We start from the raw sequence: 23,873 nt of genomic DNA, 5'->3' as shown, positions 1-23,873 counted from the left end.
TTTGTGCATAAAATTGTAAAATTTCTCATTTTAACATTTGTTATGTTCTATTGTGAATAAAATATTTGCTCATGTGATTTGAAAGGCTTTTAGTTTTCATTCTATTCAAATTTAAAAAAGCATCTCAACTTTTCCAGAATTCGGGTTGTAGACTATTATTCTTGCTCAAGCAATTTTTTCCCCTCAATGAATTATTGAGCGATATCATGTTGGTCTTTGTTCAATACCCAATTTTGAGCCAAAAGATGGAAACACATGGCATGTTTAGAAGGACAGTTTATTTCATAGCCAGTGAATGCCAATATAGTATATATTTAAAAATTACTATCACAAACAGCATTGTAGTACAGCTTTGTCAAATATGGCATCATATCCAAATAAAAACCATCACATTATGTACTTAAGACTACATGAAAGCTAAAATGTACATTGTGTGTAGTGCAAAGGTCGGTTTAGTGACAGATGTTGTCTAGATTGTATTGAAGAGACCAGAGACAATGTAATCCGTGTGAACTCCATCAAGGAGTCCGGTGCCATTATTGTGAATGAACCAGCAGGGCACGTTGTCTCCGTTCTTCACATCCTTTCTGAAATCTCTCTGCCAGCCCCTGGAGTCATGTGAGATTCTGCATGAAATTTCTGTGTCTTCAGGTGTGAATTCAACAATTCAATTTTTACGTTCATTTTCACTCACCTGGTAACCGTGAGCTTGTTTCCTTTCACAAACATGATGGCATCTTGTTTATCAGGGTCTTTTCCTGGAAACAAGTCACTAACCTCAAAGTTAACGCCCTGGTAGAACTGACCTGCAGTAAAAAAAAAAAAAGAGAAAAAACCTTTTGTTAACATCAGGATAAGAATAGATAAGCTGGGTGGAGTGGAAGTGTAGTGACATTGGAAGAAGTAGCAGTATTTTAGAAACTGTGTTCTTAAACACTGATTTTGTCTTTGTCCATCATGAGCATTTCCCCTATTTTACATTTAGATTATCTTTGATGTCATCTAGAGCTACACGATTCTGGATAAAATGAGAATCACGATTTTTGGTTTCAAATACAGATCACGGTTCTTCGACGATTTTGAATATAATCTACAACCAAACAAATTAACATGTAATTTACTAGAGGTTCTGACAAAATATTAATTGCTGGAATTTTTTTTTTGATTTGAATTAATCATTTAAAAAAAAATGGTTTTGAATGAAATCAGTGACTCGTTAATAAATACTTGTTTCATTACTGGATGAATCAGTGTTTTTTTTTTTTAAACAAACCTTTTGAATGAATGATTCAATGACAAATACATTTTTTTAACAGTCACTTTTCGCCACCTAGTGGCATAAAATGTAATTGAAACAACCGTTATTTGAAACCACAAATTAGTTTCAAAAGGTGGTTTGCTCTATTTTGATCGCTATCGTAGACACCAGTGTTTATATCCTAATTTAAACTTTTATCGGTACTTCTGTGATAATTTGAATATTTGTAATACAGAAATAACTACTGTGTGGTTCAAAACTGCTCTCTCTGGCTCAGCGCAGCAGCACAAACACAGATTTGAATGATCCAGTATGATTTTGTCAAAGGTTTAATAGACACGAGCGAATCGTTGTTATTAATACAGTAAGATCGTGTCGGTGTTTGAATCGAGATCGTGATCTTTTTGTGGTTAATCGTGCAGCTCTAATGTCATCTAATGCTCAATGTCCATATTTAAAAATTTTGATAATTTAATAAGTGTTCAATATAAACTGTAGCAAATCTCAACATGTATATCCATTTTTACAGTTCAACAGTTGCAGCATTCAATTTATGGCAGAAGGGGAGGGGCATGCTGGATGACAAAATAACCTGACAAATTTCATACACTAAACGATAGTGTAGTGCTTCATGTAAGTGCATAGTGTATAGTACTATGTTATTTGGAACACAACTTAATGAATGTATGAACTTATGAATTGAACTTTGTAAATTTATTTGGACAGACAGCAATGAAAAATTCAAATTGTTTACTAGTAAAACTAATGAAGAACAAACTTGAATGTGCTCGGGATGACCAAAGATTCATAGTGTAATTTTAAAAGTCATCAAAGTTTCATCACTAAACAATTTGCCTATATTAGCAAAGAACCATGTATGTTCTCTTATGTGAAAGTAAGCTATACGTTTTTCTGCTGATATTTAGGAGCATCTTATTTTACCAAGCAGGCCGTGGACATTGTGTGAAAGATGGTGACTGTCCAAGGTGTAGAACCCGAAGGTAGTCTTGATGATACGGGTGCTTCTGCCATATTTTGTGCAGGATAATAAGAAACTTGACTGAGTTCCTCAAAGTCACTGTTAAACTGCAATCTTTGATCACCTGCAGATCCACGCTGGAGAAAGCAAAAGATAGAGGATTGAACTCAAAAATCTCATAGAAGAATAGCTTGTGCACAAATGATTAGTTCCAAAACAATATGTTGTTATTTTTTTATTCTTTTAATTTTAGTTTTAATTTGTTTGGGGAACTATAATGCTACAGCACAGATTAATGTAAATTAATTGTCACTTACTTCAGTCCATTTATAGTCCTGTTGTTAGTCCAGGACAATTTTGCCTGTTTTCCCTCTTCAGTCAGTGAGATCTCCTTTGTGCTCACCATCAATCTGATGCCAAACCTCTCATGAACAATTCCAAAGTGCCCAAAATAAGTGTGCAACTTGCTCCCAGGGATGACCTTCTTATCTCCAATGATCTGGCCATTCACTACAATGCCTGAATAATTTTTTTTTTTTTTAAAAATTTTTTTTTTTTACACAGATATGAGTAGAAAGAGAAAACAGGAGAATAAATCTAGTTACAATTACCCACATCAAAACAGATGTTTCTGTTTTTTGACAGAATTAATCACCTGTAAGTGGGTCGCTAACCAAGTTGAAGATGGTTCCAGGTTTGTCATCAATGTTGAAGCACAGAGCATCATTCTGATCAGGCAGCTCAATGATGAAGTGTGGATCTCCATCAACTGCCAAACCCAAAGAACAAGAGACAAACATAAGCAACAGGTAAGAATGATATTTTTCTTTATTAAAATGTATTCAAATTCACACCACAAAAATGATATCACTTCTCACCTAAATATGAAGCTTTTAAACCTTGACCTTTGCTTTTAGCTTCAAGGGTATAGTTGTGTGATGGAGATGAAGACAGAGAGAGAGAGAGAGAGAGAGAGAGCGTTCATTCAATAGTTTTTGCAGAATCCATTGTATAGTAAGACAAGATAAGACACCTATTAATGTTCAGAATGGCTCATAATGAGTTCTCTAGGCTTGAATGTTAGTATTATGAGTTAATTATTGGTATTACAGCACTTAGTGTTATAACACTGATGACCATGTATACTGGGCCATCAGTGTTGTAATAACACTGTATGAAACACTGTATTAGTGTTGTACAACACTGTATTGCTTCTTCCTTTGAATTGTAAAACCACTGGACAATTTCCAGGAGTTGGAGGTATACAGGAAGAAAGGTAGGTTTACCGCTGGTACAACGAATGGTTCATTGGAAGAACTAGTTTTTGTATTTGTTCAAGTTAGTGAGGTTTGTGGAGGTTTCATTTGGATGTAAAGAAATGATTATGGCATCAATTTTAAATGTACCTACCTGTAAACTATACTACTGGTCAAAAGTTTAGAACACCTAAACCACATCTGGCTTTGTGAGACAATCTCATTTGGCTAATATTTTTACGTGGAAAAGGAAATGATATTAAAGGGTTAGTTCACCCAAAAATGAAATTTCTGTCATTAAAGGCAGGGTAGGTAAGAAATTTTGTTCCAAATTTGTTTAAACTTTCTATATATATACATGCATAATTAAAATGTAAGAACTCTGGTAAAAAGAGTATAAAAATCGAGTGACTCTAGACCGTTTAATCTGTATTAAACACAGCTCATTATTTCCATCCGGGACGAAACATAGGATTGGCTTAGGCGGCTGTCACTCTCTCGCAACCATGGCAACCACCCTTTTGCCACACATGACCTGCCCACTTGCGCGCGCACGTTTGATTTGGGGAATCCAAGAGGCACGGATCCTAGGAATACCAAAACAATGGCAGAGAAACAGCAAGCTAAATTCACAGTATCGGCCTATGCAGTTAGTGAAGGCAAACCAGGCAAAAAAAGGAAGACAGTAACAGTACAAGAAAAGGCAATGAACAAAAAGTCTTTGGATAAACAAAGAAATAAAACGCGAGTTAATATCGGCGTGGCTTTCCAGCGATGGCGAGAACTGAGGGAACTCAAGGGGCTGAAAAGTGACTCCTTGATGGCTTTATTTCTGCTGGACAGGTAAATCTTTCTTTTTGTATTTTGATCATACATATTTTTTTGTTTATTTTTTCATGAAGCATGTGTCATTAGCACACGTAGCTGCGTAATATAGCTAACATAACATTACTTAGCGAGCCGTAGTAGAGACGATAAATAATGATAGCTATAGTGTTGAATTGTGCATAATTTTACCCTCTGTCTAAGTCTTTTACCATGTTCACCTGCAAGTTTACCTGCACGTTTTTTTCGCCTTTGTTTTGTTTTTATATTCTCTACCTATGTTTACTGATGTCTTTATCTTGTATCTGTGTGTGTCGTACACACTTTGTTGTATGTGTGTGTTATTATTTTGTGTCTGCAATGCAGTTGTGAGTTGATATTTAAGTGTATGTTACTCTGTTGATCTGTAGAACAACGTATATGTTATGAATCTTACACGAAATTCATCTTCATCACAGTGTAAATGATGGTAATGGAAAAACGTGTATCATGCAACCTGTTTTTAGCTTTGCCTTATAGATAACTAGCTCGTTAGCGAATCAAAAAATATATATTTTAAACTTTACCAATATCAATATGCTAGCTTGATAGTGAGTACTAAAATACATCTTGTTTGTTTATCTTCATAATTTTAAAGTTATTTTTATTACATGTGATTCTGACATGATGTCACTACATGCACTGTGCTCCTTCCTCTCCGCTCGTCTCAGGTAAATAATGCGTCTTCCAGCTCAGTGGTCGGAGTCACACGTTCATGCGTTTTGGGGGCGTGGCTTTGGAAGGAGCCCAGAAGGGAGGGGGTGGAGTGAATGGAAATAATGAGCTGTCTTTAAAACAGTCGTGAGAGGTCTACAGACACTCGATTTTTATACTTTCTTTTTCAGAGTACTTACATTTTAATTATGTATTGATATATAAATAAAGTTTAAACAAATTTTGAAAAAAAGTTTTTTATACATTTTTTTGCCTACCCTGCCTTTAAGTACTCACCTTCAAACATGTAAGATACTGAGCAAGCAACAGATAAGAAAGATATATTTTTTTATTAAAATTGTTTAAAATATATTCAAATTCACACCACAAAAATCATATCAATTCTCACCTAAATATGAAGGTTTTAAAAGCTTTGAACTTTGAGAGTAAGAAGCACCCACAGCTTCAAGGATATAGTTGTGCGATGGAGATGGAGACAGACAGAGAGAGAGAGAGAGAGAGAGTGAGAGAGAGAGAGTGTTCATTCAATAGTTTTTGCAGAATCCATTGTATAGTAAGACAAGATAAGACACCATTAATGTTCAGAATGGCGGGTAAAATAAACCATCATGTACCAGTCAAATTTCTCTTACCAGGTTCTGTTGTGTCATCTCGCTGCTCTGTGAATCAAAAGAATACAGTGTTAATGTGTAACATAAGCACTTCTGCAGAAAATTGTTGCTTCAAATGGTCACACATTTTTGGCCAATGTTGTACTAATATTATTACTGTTGTAATATTAATACTAATAATAATAATATTATTAATTAATACCTTTACATGGAAAAGGAAACAATATTAAAGGGTTAGTTCACCCAAAAATTACATTTCTGTCATTAAAGGGCACCTATTATGCAAAATTCACTTTTACATAGTGTTTGACCATAAATGTGTGTTGGCAGTGTGTGAGCAAAACCACCCTAGAATGAGAAAAATCCACCCAGTGGTTTTTTTACAATCTCAATAATTCATAAGCACTGTCTCAGAACGCCCTGTTCTAAGATTGCTCTCACTGTGACGTAGAATTGCGCTAAGCCCCACCCACGTGGTTTGATTGACAATCTGGTTTTGGCATAGACCCCGACCTCGGTGATCTGTCAACCATCCTCCATTGTTTCAACGACAGCCGGTAATGTCTCCTAAGAAACATAAGTGTTCTGTTGTGGGATGTAATAATGAACATAGTAGTTTTCACTTACTTTCGACATCAGAGCCACTGAAAACGCAGTGGATGGATTTTATTTACGAAGGAAAGGCGCCACTCAAAATTCCAAAATATGTTTATGTTTGCGCGAATCATTTTTTGACTGACTGTTTTGAGAACGAGGGTCAATTCAAAGCAGGTCTTGCTTCAAAGTTAATCCTCAAGTGTGGATCGTTGCCTACTGTTCGCGATCCAACGTCACCTCCAGAAGAAGTAAGTGTATTTAATGATTTTTGAGCAAATAGTCATTTCAGTCGATGTCAGCCAATTCAATAACAAATGCGTCTAAAGTTGTTGTCGTCGTCGTAGAATGTCTGTGTATATAATTTAAACCTTGTTTGTATAGTGTGTATCCACACGTATATATATATTTTTTAAAGATATTGTATTAAAAACTGTGTATGTTTACTTAGCAAACGTTATTACAGTATTTGTGTTTGTAGTTTCAAAAAATTGCGCGAACGTTATCACAGTGTGTGTGTGTGTGTGTGTGTGTGTGTGTTGCACATCCATAATTGCAAAGGGGACGCGATTAAAACTCTTATAAGTACATAAATGTATCAAATAACCATTCAGAGACGTCCTGCTCCATTCTCAATTGTGCTTCTTCTGCCGGAGTCTCTTCATCATCTGGGTCTGATTCCGGTTGAAACATGTACGGCTGAATGCCATACAAAACAGCGGGTCTCTCACTCTCAGCCATTCTGCTTCTACCGACTGTTTATTGCCATAGGTATGCATGTTACGCCCTCATCCAAAGGCAGGGCGGGGATATGCAGCTCATTTATATTTAAGGTGGTACACACCAAAACAGCTCTTTTTAAAACAGGCCCCAAAAATGACATTTTCAAATGGTTATAATAAATTAACTGTGGGTATTTTGTGCTGAAACTACACAAATACATTCTGGGGACACCCAAGACCAATATTACATCTTGTAAAAAGGGGCATAATAGGTGCCCTTTAAAACACAGAAGCCTGCAATGAGTTCACTACGTCAACTGAGTATGACAACAGTTCAAATTGTTGAATAAAGTCATTATTTTTCCTTTGTTTTTGCACACAAGAAGTATTCTTGTTGCTTCATAACATTAAGGTTGAGTCACTGTAGTCACGTTGACTATTTTAACGATGACTTTACTTTCTGGACCTCAAAAGGTGCAATGGCGTTACTGCCTATGTGTGCTTCATAAACCCTCGGATTTCATCAAAAATACCTTAATTTGTGTTCTGAAGATGAACGAAGGTCTTACGGGTGTGGAACGACATGAGGGTGAGTAATTAATGAAATTTCATTTTTGGGTGAACTAACCCTTTAAGTCATACAGGTTTAGAACGTCATGAGCATAAGTAAGTGATGACTGAATTAGGGCTGCACAATTAATCGAATTTCTAATCGCGATTACGAATGCCGCGATTTCAGAATCGTTCAAAGGCGTGATTACATCAAAAAATATCCACTTACATTATTCTGCATGCTTAAGAGGTGTGTTTAGAGCATTTTCATGTTGGTGAATCACAACTACTACACATGTGTAAAAGGTCTAACCCAGCACAAAAGGAACTACCAGTGATGTAAGTGTACATCGATTGGTCGATTGGATGCGAAACACCCACCATTTTTAAAAAGCTGTGTACCAAGTCTATATATTTACTCCGCAAACGAACTATACAAACATTGAAAACGGTGAAAGATAGACCTCTCAACCTTACACTAAGGAGAAAATCCAGCACGACTTTAAGTGGACCAGGCGAAACATGGTTATGTATTTCTGCTCAGCTTGAGCCATTGAGCATCAACCACACAGCAAAAGCTAATACTTTTCATATACTGTCTACTTTCTTTGTAGTTCTATCTAATAATGTATTAGACAGGACTGTTAAACGGATCATAATGAAGAAACTAATGAAGACGGAGAATGCGAGCACTGTGAGCTCAGGCTCTGTCTGAGCTGTTCTCAGTGCTGTCAAAATAAAAGTCACAACATCAAGCGCAGTTTAGGGTAAACGTACCTATTAAGCTCACCAAAATCTACATTGAGATATTTTTAGTGCACAGGATAGTGGTTTCAGTACAACATTTTAAGTTATGTTACAATAATATATTAATCTCTCACACAATATTACGTTACATAACAGTCTGTGTTATGTTGAGATTCGCCTGTTTTTCGGAGGTCTTTTAAAACAAATGAGATTTACATAAGAAGGAGGAAACAATGGAGTTTGAGACTCACTGTATGTCATTTCCATGTACTGAACTCTTGTTATTCAACTATGCCAAGGTAAAATCAATTTTTGATTCTAGGGAACCTTTAAAGGTGTTTTTACTGAGTATATGGCTTGCTGGCTGGTTGGGTCAGGATGTCCACTAGCTGACGTCACGTGTTGTTGAAGTTGAAGGCCCCGCTGGGCCTCCTTTCACATTACATGTTGGCACAGTTCTGTGTGGTTACCGTACACTGCCATTGCTACACTCATCTCTTAATTAAGAGTAGACTCTAGGTCAGGCCTCTCGTAGAGTATGATGGCGGAGTATGCACTCCTCTTGCTTTAAGAGTAAAAGCTGTTTTTTACTGTGCATGGCCTGCTGGCTGGTGTGGTTATGATTGCCACTGGCCAATGCCATATGTTTGCAAGTTGTAGGCCTTCTGGGCCTCCTGTGTAGCATGTTGGAGTTCGGTTGTGTACGCTCTCACTTTGAGTTATAACCACTAGCTGGTGCCATGTGTGATTGAAGTTGTAGGCCCTATTTTAGGCCCCTATTAATCTCTTAATTTTGCAGTAAATAGTTATAACTACCTTGTCTGGCTATCACCAGACCAAGCTCAATTTAAAATTGAACATTGGTCTGGGGAGTTTGCTATGTATTTTCTACTGCACAAAAGGCGTGATCAACAAGCATTATTCACGCAACTGGATAGTCCTTCAACCAATCGGATCAATGATCCAGGTGACGTACTTTTCAGAGCGACGCAAAAACTCCAGACAGGTTTAGTTTGTATTGGTTTGTAGCATTGATCAGCGGTTTGCAGAAGCAGAAATGGCATCAAACGATTTTTGCAGGTTGTGCAAAAAAAAACATGAAAGTGAGAGGTATTTACACCCACTCGAGCGATTTGTTTTCTAAACAAAAGTCGTCATTCAGCATCGTCGAGAGGTTAAAAGGAATTGGATTGACGGTCGTGCTTGCCGTCGCTTCTCTATCGTCATCGTGTTATACCCGCCAATAGCGAGCAAGGTGAATAAGCCAGTCTGTGATTGGTTCCCGCAAAAGTGTAACAGAAGCAGTAGAAATGAATGTACGGGTTTCCAGACTGAGTTGCTGGGCGAAATCAAATCGCCGGCAGATCAGGATGGGTTTACCCAGTCTAATAACTACCCCCAGAAAAGGCTTAACCACCTTAAAAATGCACATTTAGAAGGGTCCTCTTTTGGTGAAAGTTTTCAGACAGCTTTCAAAATGGCCACCAGACAGTGTGAACACATAGATACCCATATCTCAGTGTGCAATGGTCTGATTTTCTTGAAATTATAGGAGGTATGATGTAACAATCACATCAATTGGTTAAGACATCAAGTAGGATAACACATTATTTTTTCTTTTTATAATCTGAGCTCAAAGTAGTGTGCTAATGGGTACTATGTCACTTCAGAGTTCCTACTGGGGGTGAGAATGCAACCAGGAAAATGGCCCTATGAGAACATTCATTCTCGGGGAACCACACTGGTGGCTAGTTATAACAAAGTTCCTAGAATAACATGGTGCGAAAGCCCCTATTATTATTACATGCATATGTTTACTTTTTTATTTAAAGAAGAAACCAAACCTATGTGTAGTTGACATTTGAGGCTTAATGCTATAGAAAAGCGATAAAAAATTTCAGGAAGACTCTTTTCAGCTTGTTTTTTATTTTTACAAAACATATGGCATGCAGTTTCTTCAAACAGTGGTATAAAGGTGTCCAAAACATTACTCAATGTAATTGTGATAATCTTAATTAATAATCGCAATTACAATTTAAGGGAATAAACGACAATCATGATTTTTGTCATAATCGTTCCGCCCTAGACTCAATATTGATTTTTGGGTGGACTATGGCTTCAAAGTAAAAAAAAAAAAAAATACAAATACCTTCAGTCAGCTTGTCAGCTACAAGCATTTCTTCATCTTCGGTCTGTGGTTTGGTGACCACCATGGATGTAAGTGGTGTGACAAAGTTGTACCTTAGAGAAAGGTCTAGAGCTTCAGCTGTGGCATTCTCTTTGTCCTCTGGTGAGCATGTCTCTCTGTCAACAAATTTTATTGGACATTGTATTATTTTTGTCATTCTCAGGTAATAGTTGAATTATTTGAGGGCAAATGTCTCACGCTGACATTTTATCCAAGAGCTGCTGGATGGTCAGATATGCCCACAGTCGCTCTGTGAAATCGCCAAAGATGTACTCCTGCTCAGGGAACACACTGTCCCACTCTTCAGTGATTGCTAGACTCTTGACCACAAACTGGTCTTCCAACTGAAATTGGATACATGGCACTTATGGAACAGTACAATCAAACAGATTTTTATTCAATAACTAATAGTGCCTCCCTTACCCCATGTGCAGATACTTCAGTCTGAAAGGTGTCAGTCTCAAGTTCTTGTAGGCGTCCGGCTACCACTATCTCAGAGCCCTTGAAGAATTGCCTAAAGTGACTTTGTGTCAAGTCAGTTACAGCGTTGCCAGGATAATTGAGATTCACCTCAAAGAGAAGTGGGCTAGCCACCTCTTCATAAAAACCCTATAGAGAAGGCAATCATTCAGGACCTGGCTATTACCTGGATCAGGTTACATATTAAATATAAGGTTGGTTGACAGTATACGGTTGTCAGTTCTACCTGTAGTTGAAGGTCAGCATCCGAGTCCTCATAGACCCTTCGAGCGAGTCCATCATTCTGCTTGGCCAACTTATCAAGGAGACTGTAGTCCACATCATAGCCAAAGCCCAAACAAAAGAGACTTAGGCTTCCATTAATAGCTTTACGGACATTTTCTTGGATTATGGATGGATCTTGCTGCCCTTAAACACACATGATTCAGTCCAGATTGTTGAATCGATATAATTGAAGGTTTGAGTTTTGAAAGCAGGGGTTTTCAAACTTTTTGTTGCCATGGACCTACAATGTAATAATCTACTTGACAGCCTTCCTAAAATATAAAGGCAACTGTGTATTTTCATAAAACCTTTTTATACTGCTGGAGAGAAAACTAACGTGATATTGTATTGTTTCCTAAATTAAATAAGTGGCCTTTTTATTAGGGCTGGGAATTGCCGTTGACCTCCCGATTTAATATTACAAAAATATTTAGCTGTCCATGCTGTATGTATCAGCATGTTTGTTTTTATCATTATTATTTATGCATTTAGCATTTTATGCATTTTGGCCCTCAGTGTACAACTACTTCATTTAAAATTATTTTTTTAAATAATTAAAAAAAATAATAATAATACATTTAAAACAATAGTGTGTAGTCAAGTATTTTTCAACAAACTAAATGACTTAAATAGCTAAATACAAATAACAAAAAAATACAAGCAATAAAACAAACAGTGTTTTCAATATGTAACTGTGGAAGACTTAAGCTGCCAAAGTTTTCCGTAAAAGAGGAGTGGACAGTGTTTTTCTTTTTCTCAACATTACTAATAATCAAATAATAAGCATAATTGACATCATACACAGCGGCAGCTCTCTTTATGCAACATTTATGCTGTAAGGCTAGAAGTTTTTAGAAAGGGGTTTTGTTTTTTTGATCACAATCCTTTAATTAATTTGCATCCCATCACACAAGCATCATACAAGTTTATTTTGCAGAGGCGAATACCTGCTTGTGTTTTGACAAATGCTTTTGAAAGTTGAACTTCTTTTAACACAGAATATTAAAAATATGCGCTCAAAGGATTATTTATTTATTGAACCCTTTTTTTCTATAAATCCCTAGCACTCCTCGGTACCCAGTTTGAAAACCTGTGTTATAAAACATATGGAATGCCCAATAAAACAAGCATTTAAAACAGTCTTGTATTCTCAATGGAAAACCAATACACACCAGAACTGGGTTGGCCATCAGTCAGTAGGATGATCATAGACATGTCTGGGAAGTAGTCACTTTTTTCTGAGGTAAGCATGTCCACGGCATACAAAATGCCCTTGTTTATATCAGTCACTAATGGAAAAATGTGAGAGAATGTTTTAAAACAGCAGCAGTAATGTTGGCATTTAATGTGTGGTATTCTATGCAGTGAATATTTTACCAGTACTGACTAGATAAAAACAGTAATTTACAGTAAAATAGAGGCATCTTGTGCTGCATTACACGAGAACCATGGCTCTAGGGCAGCGTTTACACTGGCACCAAAAAAAAAAAAAAAAGATTTTTTTTTTTACTCACATCTGACACAGATCGGAGTTTGTTGCACACATGTAAATACAAAAATCCACACAAGATCCAATTTTTTTTTGCATCTGTTCTGAGCCACTTCCAAATAAAATTTGAAATCAGATACATATCCAAAATCTGGACATCTGGGGCTGTATTCACAAAACATTTTATCTTACCATTAAGAGTTCTCCTAAATAGCAGTAAAAGTTCTTAGCTAAGAGTTTTCTCTTTAAACCTATTCACAAAGCTGCTGAGACAAACTTTTACTAAGGAATAGACTGAAGTCTTAAGCTAAGAGTAAGGGCGGGGTTGACCTCGTTGCTATGGAGTAAACACACAGTGATTGGCTAATGGGGGAGGAGTCAGCGATTTATTCATAGAAATATTGTAGAATGAGGTGTCATGTTTCCAAATTAAAATAAAGGTTTTAAAATACAAATGTTGCATTATTCAAATAAATGAATAAAAATGTTGCCATAGTCAAAATAAAATGTTGCCATATTGTTGCCATAAATGTTTTAAAATGTAGGCTAAGTGTCACTAATTAAACTAGTATATACAGTTAATTGTCCACCTCTTGGATGTTTTTATCTCAAGGGAATGCAGAATTCAAGCGACAAATTATGTTTTATAAACAAAGTTTGGGAGAAACACATTCAAACAGTCTTTCTAATCAGCTCGAGAGGAGGAATATATACACAGACAAGAGCCGACTCGCCTATAGTTACTTCGACAGTTTTCTGCATCCCTCCGCCAACCTGCTCCTCATTCTCGGCTGGGGATATGTGGAGAACTCTGGGTTTTGGCTAAATTCCTTGGACAGCACACCAAATACGCTTATTATATATATATTTTTTTTACTCTATTCAATCATTTGTAAGTGTGAACTCATGAAAACCATTGCCACAGGTAATCAGACGATATTTATTTATTTATATTAATTTATTATTTTTTTTTTTTGGCGTCTCATCGTAGATTCAAATCTATAAATCAAAATGTATTGCATTTATGAAGAAAAGGTTCAGCACCCAAGGCTCTATCGCTATTGCCTCAATGGTGTACAGTGTTTTTGAGTGGATTAGGACTGTTGTGATTTGGTCTTAATGACTTAGGAGTGCTCTTGACTACTCCTAGCGTTTCGCAGATTTAGGAGCTAGTTTTAGCGCTAAAATGCTTTGTGAAATACTCTTAAAGCAAAAATGTAGGACTCCTAAAATTAGGACTGAATTATTTATTTGAATTATTCCATTATTTTTAAGAGTTTCTCCTAAATCGGCAAGTTAGGAGCTACTTTTAGCCTTAAGATGTTTTGTGAATACGGCCCCTGACCTGCGTGTAAACAAATATACAATTCCCATTGGAATGCCAAGCCACAAGGCGACAGTCACAATTGCCCACAAAGATAGCATTTTAATGTCTTATTATGAAAGCAGATGTGTGCACTTGCAGAAAAACTCGCAGCTTTTTCCGGAGCTGGAAGCTTTAGTTAAGAATTTGCCCACAAACAGAAATATTCAGAAGCATATAAACTGGTTTTCAAACTCTGCCTTATGATTTTTTTTTGCTATTGCAGTTCGCTAACACTTACATACAGATGTTTACAGGCAATTCACACTCACAATCTCTCTCGTTAATTCCTTCGAATTCATTCAAATAAAGAAATCTCATTGCATTGCTAAAATAACAGATGAAAATTATCATTATTTTCCGGGAGAGTTCTAATGGCTAGGCCATAATTTCAACTAGCAGTGTTTACAGTATGAAGTTTCATTTCATACTTACTGTGTCTTGCTTTAATAGTCTGAACAAAATCTTTTGCTGCCGTCACATTCTCTGGTGTAGCTTTGCTAAGCGATGGTCTCCAAGACTCTATAACATCATCAAATGTGACCAGCCCAAAGTAATCCTCTTCATGCAGTTCACTTAATATGGTCATCAGAGCTTCTCGAGTCTACCAACAGATAATCAGCAATGACTTAAATGTGTGAACAAGGAAAGTGGATGAAAAGTATGAAAAGTATTTGTTGGACCTGCCTGTTTCATCTTCTCTCCCTCCATGGAGCCACTTCGGTCTATCACAAACACCACATTCTTAGGCATTTGTGGCAAATTATCTGGAGCAAAAAAGTGTACAAAGTAGCCGTTTACTATCTGAAACAGAGAAACACAAGAACACCACCACCTGAATAATGCATGATTAGAACAATATTCATTATAAAAAATGGTTTTGCTGATATTGTACCTGAATTTCACCTATATCCTGTGGGTGTATCACATCATACTTGATGAATAAATCTCCATCAATCAATGTCCCTTCACAGTCTGAGCATTTTTTCTGCTGATCCAATGTAGGAGAGAAGTACACATGTGCCTGAGGAGGATCATAGATTAACAGTGTTATGAGCATGGTTAGGACCTATTCTCCAGGGGTTGTTTGCTCCATCTGAACGTTAAAAACTTGGGTGTGATCTCTAGGCTGGACTTAGCTACATCCAGCCTTCTGATAAATATTTACACCTGTTGTACCAAAAAAAACAAACAAACAAAAAAAAAAACAACCAGGCTCAACTCTGCCCATCGTAGATGATGCATGTCCACCCTGACACATTCTACTGCAGTTACACTATAGTGCCAAAAGTTTTGGGACGCCTGCCTTTATGTGCACATGAACTTTAATGACATCCCATTCTTAATCCATAGGGTTTAATATGGAGTTGGCCCACCCTTTGATGCTATAACAGCTTCAACTCTTCTGGGAAGGCTTTCCACAAGGTTTAGGATTGTGTTCATGGGAATTTTTGACCATTCTTCTAGAAGCGCATTTGTGAGGTCAGATGTTGGATGAGAAGGTCTGGCTCGCAGTCTCCTCTGTAATTCATCCCAAAGGTGTTCTGTCGGGTTGAGGTCAGGACTGTAGGCCAGTCAAGTTCCTCCACACCAAACTCGCTCATCCATGTCTTTATGGATCTTGCTTTGTGCACTGGTGCGCAGTCATGTTGGAACAGGAAGGGGCCATCCCCAAACTGTTCCCACAAAGTTGGGAGCATGAAATTGTCCAAAATGTCTTGGTATGCTGAAGCATTAAGTGTTCCTTTCACTGGAACTAAGGGGTCAAGCCCAACCCCTGAAAAACAACCCCACACCATAATCCCCCCTCCACCAAACTTTACTCTTGGCACAATGTAGTCAGGCAAGTACCATTCTCCTGGCAACTGCCAAACCCAGACTTGTCCATCGGATTGCCAGACAGAGAAGCGTGATTCGTCACTCCAGAGAATAAGTGTCCTCTGCTCTAGAGTCTAGTGGCGGTGTGCTTTACACCACTGCATCCAACGCTTTGCATTGCACTTGGTGATGTAATGCTTGGATGCAGCTGCTCGGCCATGGAAACCCATTCCATGAAGCTCTCTACACACTGTTCTTGAGCTAATCTGAAGGCCACAGGAAGCTTGGAGGTCTGTAGCTATTGACTCTGAAGAAAGTTGGCGACTTCTGCACACTGTGACCCCGCTCTGTGATTTTACGTTGCCTACCACTTCATGGCTGAGCTGCTGTTGTTCCCAATTGCTTCCACTTTGTTATGATACCACTAACAGTTGACCGTGGAATATTTAGTAGTGAGGAAATTTCACAAATGGACTTATTGCACAGGTGGCAACCTATCACGGTACCACGCTTGACTTTACTGAGCTCCTGAGAGCGACCCATTCTTTCACAAATGTTTGTAGAAGCAGTCTGCATGCCTAGGTGCTTGATTTTATACACCTGTGGCCATGGAAGTGATTGGAACACCTGAATTCAATGATTTGGAGGGGGTGTCCCAATACTTTTGGCAATATAGTATATATTTAAGACTCCATTCACAATAGTTCCAAACTTTGCTAATAATAAAGAACTGAATTGCTCATGAAATCATAACATGAAGCTACCACTCCAAAATATCGCTGGCTGAACTTAAAGATGGGAAATATTATTTCCAAGCATATGCCTACTGTTCTGATGTAAAAAAAAAAAATATGCTAATAAATATCCCAGATATATGTTCATATTTAATATTTCCTACATAATTATATACAGAAATTTTGTGTTAGGTCAATTAGCTACCTGTGATGTTATTGACTGTATGTTTTTGCACACAAAAAGTATTCTCGTCGCTTCATAAAATTATGATTGAACCACTGTAGTCACTGTGGACTATTTTAATTATGTCTTTTCTACCTTTCTGGGCCTTGAAAGTGGTAATAAATTCCTGTCTATGGAGAAGTCAGAGAGCTCTCAGATTTCATAAAAAATATCTTCGTGTTCCGAAGATGAACAAAGGTTTTATGGGTTTGGAACAAAATGAGGTGAATTAATGACTGAATGTTCATTTTTGTGTGAACTAACCCTTTAAGGGTTGCTATATATTCGTTTATACTGTAGTTACATCTGAAGTAACAAATAATTCATAGGCATGAAACTAATATTGTCCAAACAAGTCATGACTTTTCACTTTACACCTATCTTTGACTAGGTACATGTATGCCTAAATAGTGTAACAGGATTTCATTCTACATAGGACTTAAAATGCATTTTATGTCCAGCCTTGGTTTACAACAGGGTGAACGTCTAGCTGGTGCAACCGGCCAAGTTTAAAATAAACTATCCTTTTTTTTTTTGAGACATCGTTTCAATTTCGAGATAAAGTTCAAATTACAAGAAATTAAGATGTGTGTAAGGTATACTCACAATTGTGACATATAAAGGAACAACTAAAAACCCAATTGTTTGAGAAATAATCATTGCTTATCTAAGAGATATAGTCACAATTGTTGCAATTATAAGAAATAGTTACAATTAAGTTACAAAAAGTTGCCACAGCCTTTTTAATTTTTTGTTCTGTTTTGTGTTTTTTTTTGTTTTGTTTTTCTTTGACTAAGATATAAACAGGCTTCCATATCAATCTACCAGTGTTGGGGGATTGTTGCAAAGTTTTGTTCTAACCTTTTTATCAGCAACAGTTTTCTTCACTAGAGGAAGCAACTCATTGGTGATGAATGTACCACTTGACGTCCACAAATGCAATTCCATTAGGTTCATAGATATCTACCACAATCTGTGGATGAGAGACAGGGGTGATATAACATAGTTTACAATATTTAAATATTTCCACTAAATATGTGTAAGAAAAAGAGTTTGAGAGAGAAACAAATGATAAACCTCAAAATTCTGAACCAGTTGTTTAGGTCGGACACCTATCATGATCTCGTAACTGCCAAGATGACGCTGTAGCAGCTCTTCGTAAGTAAGAGTGAACGTGACTTGGCTTTGGGGTATGATATTCACGGACACTGAGAACTTTTCCATGTGCCTCCCTGAAGCCCTGAAAAGCAAAAGCAACTCTATATCTGGTAATTGAGATTAGCAAATACTGAAAAGCAAATATGTGTATTCTGTCTAGCATTCCAGAGCTTTGACGTTGACCTGTACTCACTTAACCAGACCAGCAGTCTGGCCGGATGACACAGCGCTCTCATACTGCTGCCTGGCCCGCTCCTTTTCCTTCACTTCGCTCACATATATCCTGCCCTCAATCTCTCTGAAAAACAAACACAAAGTATTTCATGAGGCAATAGTGGGTTTTGGGCATTCTAAAAATGTTGCAAGTATAACATATTTATAGCTTGTGTAAACAAAAGAGGACTAACATGCTAAAGTTGGTGATGAAGGCTGTTTTGGGTAAGTCCACCTCAAAGAACACTTCCTGTGATGCGTTAGCTGTGTTCAGGGCTTTGGTGGTCATTACTGTGTGAGCAAAACGAGAGGCGACCTTGCAGTCCACTCGCATACTTTGCACTTCTATCTGAGAGAGAGACTGAAAGATAGTAAGAGAAAGTTAGAGAATCTACTATGGAAGAGGATTAGGGCCAAGCAATAATAAAAAAATAAAACCATCTCGAGATTAAAGTTGTTAAATTTCGAGAAAAAAGTCGTTAAATTTCGGGAAAAAAGTCAAAATAAAATGTTGAGAATAAACTCATTAAATAACGAGAAAAACTCGTTAAATTTCAAGAAAAAAAGTAGAGATAAAATGTTGAGAATAAACTTGTTAAATTATGAGAAAAAACTCTTTAAATTTTGAGAAAAAAGTCTAGATAAAATGTTGAGAATAAAGTCATTAATTACGAGAAAAAAGTAATTAAATTACGAGAACAAATTCGTTAAATTATGAGAAAAATTTTGTTAAATTTCGAGAAAAAAGTCGAGATAAAATGTTGAGAATAAACTCATTAAATTATGAGAATAAAGTCATTAAATTACGAGAAAAAAATCGTTAAATAACGAGAACAAATTCGTAATTTAACGAATTTGTTCTCGAAATTTAACACGTTTTTTTTCCGTAATTTAACGAGTTTATTCTCAACATTTTATCTCGACTTTTTTCTCGAAATTTAACAACTTTAATCTCGAGATGGTTTTATTTTTTTATTATTACTTGGCCCTAATCCTCTTCCGTAATCTACTGTACAGTTGTAACTTACATTTAAAATATGACACACACATTGTATAAACACACTATATTCAAAATTAGGGTTGTCACACTCAAAGTACCAAAATTTCAGTGGACGGCAATACTAGTAAAATTTCATGGTTTTCTCTGTACCAATTTTGATAACAGAGCAAAAACGGTAGTACATTAAAAAAAAAAAATTCCCCATTTTGTCTTGTCTGTTGGTTAATCACTCAGCATCGCAGTTTCTGATTCAATTGCGCATTTAAATATGGTTTTCAATCCAGAAACTTTGCAGTGTACTTAACATGAATAACTAAACTTGTATTTAGATTGTGAATGGGTAATAAACAGAAAGCAAGATAAGAGCCCTCCCTTTATAATTACTAAGATCGTGTGTCCAAAGCATTTGTTTTCCTAAGGCAAGTATATTTGTAACGTGACTCCTCCGAGACTCGAAGGCTGAAGATCCAAATGCAGTTTATTGAGGGAAAATCCACAAACAAGGTAAAAAAAACCAAAAAAAAAAACAGGTGAAGTGTCAAAATACACAAGAAGGCAGTCCAAACAAACTCCACAAACAGGCAAAGATAAAAACCAAAGACAAGGGAACAAATGATAGAACACTCAGAATTGCAGTACTTACACTAGACAATACTTTGCAGAAAGTGAGTGAGACACAGGCCCCGTTTACACGTACATGGTTATTTTGAAAAACGGAGACATTTCCCTTCGTTTGCGCCTTTTGTTTACACGCAAACGGAGAATTCGCCTCTGAAAACGAGTCTTTCTAAAAACTCCGGCCAGAGTGGAGATTTTGAAAATCTCTGTTTGCACGTTTGCATGTAAACTGAGACAAACGGGTGTTTAGGCAGCCAACGTCACAGTATGCGCCAGAGTTCGCACCTATGTCAAAAGTGCGACCTATGTTTACATGCTATTACATGACATGATCATGGAGCGTTTAGAGTAGCAGTCGCATTTATGTTGGTGCAAACTCTTCTTGTGTGTTTGCATTTGCAAATACAGCTGCTCCATTATGTCGAGGAGCAGAGACGAATGAGTGCTCGGAGATCAGCAATTTTGCAACAACTTCGAATCACTTCAAGAGGAATTCGTGATTCTTTTTCGGGATTCTGATTGGCTTACTTGGGCTTGAGCTGCTCGTTACACTCTTGACGTCATATATACACGGGTACGTGTAAATGAACACTTTTCTGAAAACTGACATGTGTGCACGATATTATTTTTGAAACCGGAGAGGTTGAAATGTCCGTTTATGAAAATAGCCGCCCACGTGTAAACGTAGCCACAGGCATTACTTATACACAGGAACAAACAAGCTTAACAAGATAACGAGTTAACAAGCTAACAGGGGGCGTGGCCCAATAAGTGTCCATGGCAACTAACAAGTGAGCAGAGTGGCAGGGAATCATGGTAAACAAACAACAAAGACAACACAGGGAACACAGACAGGGATCATGACAGGGAGTGCCATGTATTTAAAAACGGCAGCAGCATGACAATGCGCTAAGCGTCTTTTTCATGCTGAGAGCTTGGTGTCTTTTTCCAGATGCCGACAGTTGAAAAATGTTCAACTTTGTGTAAAACGCATGCAACGCTCATCACTGTCACTATTTACCCAGCCGTCCAATCACAGTGGAGGAGGGGCTAGACAAATACCACACCGACCAGCCGCGACATCCTGCTTGTACAACGGCAAGAGACAACAACAAGCAGCATAATAACGAAACAAAATCATTTAAAACAAGAGCCAGAGAAAATACGTTACATTGTATTGGCATTTTTATATTCAGAAACAAACTATCTCGTAAAAACTAAACTAGCAATCAGATACTAGTAAGACTTTCATGGATATTCCATATCATAGCAACCAAAGCATCTCAACTGAAAAAATAAAATAAAATGCTGTGCTCTCAAGTGTCCGCAGCAAGGCATTTTTTAGAAGAGACCCTGGCATTTCCCGCTGGCTAAAATACTTTGGTACCAACAAAACGTTTTTTATAGCGGACAAATACAACATCAGCCAACTGTCACAACATTCTTCCTGTACAACGACATCAACAAGCAGAGAATGGAACAAAATGGATGAGAAATTAATATTGCTGGTCTCCGAACATACATAGCAAGTACTCTACATTGTGTCAATATTTTTAGTCTGAAACAAATTATCTGCAAAATCAGTTACAAATAACAGTGCCGTGGATATTCTGTATCATAGCAACAAAGAGTCTCAACTGAAAAAAACAACAAAAACGCTGCACTGCCGAAGCACTCTCAAGCACTCACAGCTAGGCGTTTTCAGCTGGCTAAAAACGCTTTGGTGGACACATGGCCTAAGGCTTATCAATCTCCAAAGGGCAGGCTTAAAACTCCCATTATAACAACAACAACAACAACAAAAAGCTGTGTTAATTGTACAATGAATCTCTTATTTACAAATAGAGTGTTTACAACGTGTTTAAAACCTTGTGGACTAGCACCCCGATTGTTTGTAGCGTTCACGCACAGAACAGAAATTATTATGATTGGCTACAGTGCTCAAAGCTTGTAAAAACACACTGTAAATAGAAACCTTTGATGCTCAGAGAACACTCAAGCCATTTGGTAACTCCTGCATGTGGAAACCAAACAAAAGTTAGTGTTATTCACTGACAATCTTGCTTGACAGCTGTGGTCACCATTCCCACCATTTATTGTTTGGAAAAGAGCAGCTTGGAAACAAACAATGCTTTATGCTCTTTATGTAGATTTGAGTAAAGCACATAATGTAAAATCTTACCGGTTTTGCTGAATTATTGTTTTGATCTCTGATATTCATAGTGCCTTGAGCTTTAGCAGTATGGATCACACAAATACACAAACACATCCACAGCGTGACTTTCACGGCAGACATGGTGAAGCCTGGTCCGAACTGACTTCAACTCTGCCTGTTAATGTTCTTAAATGAGAGTGAAAGAGAGAGAGAGAGAGAGACAGATGAATGAGTGCCTGTGTGTGTTGTAGAGGTGCTGTAAGAGTTGCCAAAGGGGTGTGTGAATATGCCCAATAATCTAGTACATTCTCCACTGCCTACCCACTACCTCCACCCAAAACAGCAGAATTCACTAATGACCAATGATAGCCAACTAAATTATTTTCTAGATCACCATTCATTCACTATTAAATAATGTTCATAAACTTTTTGCTTTCTGTCTGCATCCTATCTTTGTCTATATATGTCTGTAATATTATCTAAAGGCCTTAATAATAATAAAAAAGATATGACATCCAAAGTATGTAAGATAGTAAAACTAAATCTCTTTAACGAATCCAAAAGGTTTTAATTATATATTTTGCTACAAATAAAGGTACTTTAGAGATTTTGAAGTGTCAAATAGTTATTCAGTTTAACCGTCCAAAGGCCAATACAGCCATTTCATTTGTGATTAAAATATCTTAAAATGAAATAAATGTATATATTTTTTATTCTGCCATGCTTTTATAACATCAAATGTCAACATAGTGCAAAATGGTATTAAAATTATGTGTAGAAGTCGTTGCTTTGATATGAGAAAGAATGTCCGGAAAAATGAATTTAATTGATTTTATTCGGAGTAACCGGAGTTCGGAGTTTCTCTTGACAAAAATCTTGCTTACCTTATAAGTGGATTTTAGAGAACAATATAAAATAAAAAAATGTTTAAAATGTTTATGACCCCTTTAAAACCCTGCCTAATATTACAAACCCGATTCCAAAAAAGGGACACTGTACAAATTGTGAATAAAAAAGGAATGCAATAATTTACAAATCTCATAAACTTATATTTTATTCACAATAGAATATATATTAACATATCAAATGTTGAAAGTGAGACATTTTGAAATGTCATGCCAAATATTGGCTCATTTTGGATTTCATGAGAGCTACACATTCCAAAAAAGTTGGGACAGGTAGCAATAAGAGGCCGGAAAAGTTAAATGTACATATAAGGAACAGCTGGAGGACCAATTTGCAACTTATTAGGTCAATTGGTAACATGATTGGGTATAAAAAGTGCCTCTCAGAGTGGCAGTGTCTCTCAGAAGTCAAGATGGGCAGAGGATCACCAATTCCCCCAATGCTGCTGCGAAAAATAGTGGAGCAATATCAGAAAGGAGTTTCTCAGAGAAACAGTGCATAATATCATCCAAAGATTCAGATAATCTGGAACAATCTCTGTGCGTAAGGGTCAAGGCCGGAAAACCATACTGGATGCCCGTGATCTTCGGGCCCTTAGATGGCACTGCATCACATACAGGAACGCTACTGTAATGGAAATCACAACATGGGCTCAGGAATACTTCCAGAAAACATTGTCGGTGAACAAAATCCACCGTGCCATTCGCCGTTGCCGGCTAAAACTCTATAGGTCAAAAAAGAAGCCATATCTAAACATGATCCAGAAGCGCAGGCGTTTTCTCTGGGCCAAGGCTCATTTAAAATGGACTGTGGCAAAGTGGAAAACTGTTCTGTGGTCAGACGAATCAAAATTTGAAGTTCTTTTTGGAAAACTGGGACGCCACGTCATCCGGACTAAAGAGGACAAGGACAACCCAAGTTGTTATCAGCGCTCAGTTCAGAAGCCTGCATCTCTGATGGTATGGGGTTGCATGAGTGCGTGTGGCATGGGCAGCTTACACATCTG

General features: G+C 37.1%; 1 protein-coding gene across 1 annotated transcript; it reads right to left on the bottom strand.

Annotated features, from left to right (window-relative positions):
• Positions 1-237: 237 nt before the first annotated feature.
• Positions 238-22,133, bottom strand: itih3a.2 (inter-alpha-trypsin inhibitor heavy chain 3a, tandem duplicate 2). Its single transcript, XM_048173369.1, is given in 24 exon segments — positions 238-608; positions 695-806; positions 2,201-2,255; positions 2,257-2,374; positions 2,555-2,756; positions 2,893-3,006; positions 3,116-3,154; positions 5,309-5,326; positions 5,421-5,474; positions 5,665-5,691; positions 10,408-10,562; positions 10,651-10,790; positions 10,870-11,055; positions 11,153-11,334; positions 12,363-12,479; positions 14,478-14,646; positions 14,730-14,846; positions 14,938-15,066; positions 17,679-17,741; positions 17,743-17,790; positions 17,895-18,057; positions 18,169-18,273; positions 18,383-18,549; positions 21,989-22,133. Coding segments are annotated over 24 exon segments (2,733 nt in total). The 5' UTR covers positions 22,103-22,133; the 3' UTR covers positions 238-469.
• Positions 22,134-23,873: the final 1,740 nt, after the last annotated feature.

Source organism: Megalobrama amblycephala, linkage group LG21 (assembly GCF_018812025.1).
Source record: "Megalobrama amblycephala isolate DHTTF-2021 linkage group LG21, ASM1881202v1, whole genome shotgun sequence".
NCBI classification, from domain to species: Eukaryota; Metazoa; Chordata; class Actinopteri; order Cypriniformes; family Xenocyprididae; genus Megalobrama; species Megalobrama amblycephala.
The sequence above is the reverse complement of the archived record's forward strand: the minus strand, read 5'-3'. Positions and strand labels throughout refer to the sequence as shown.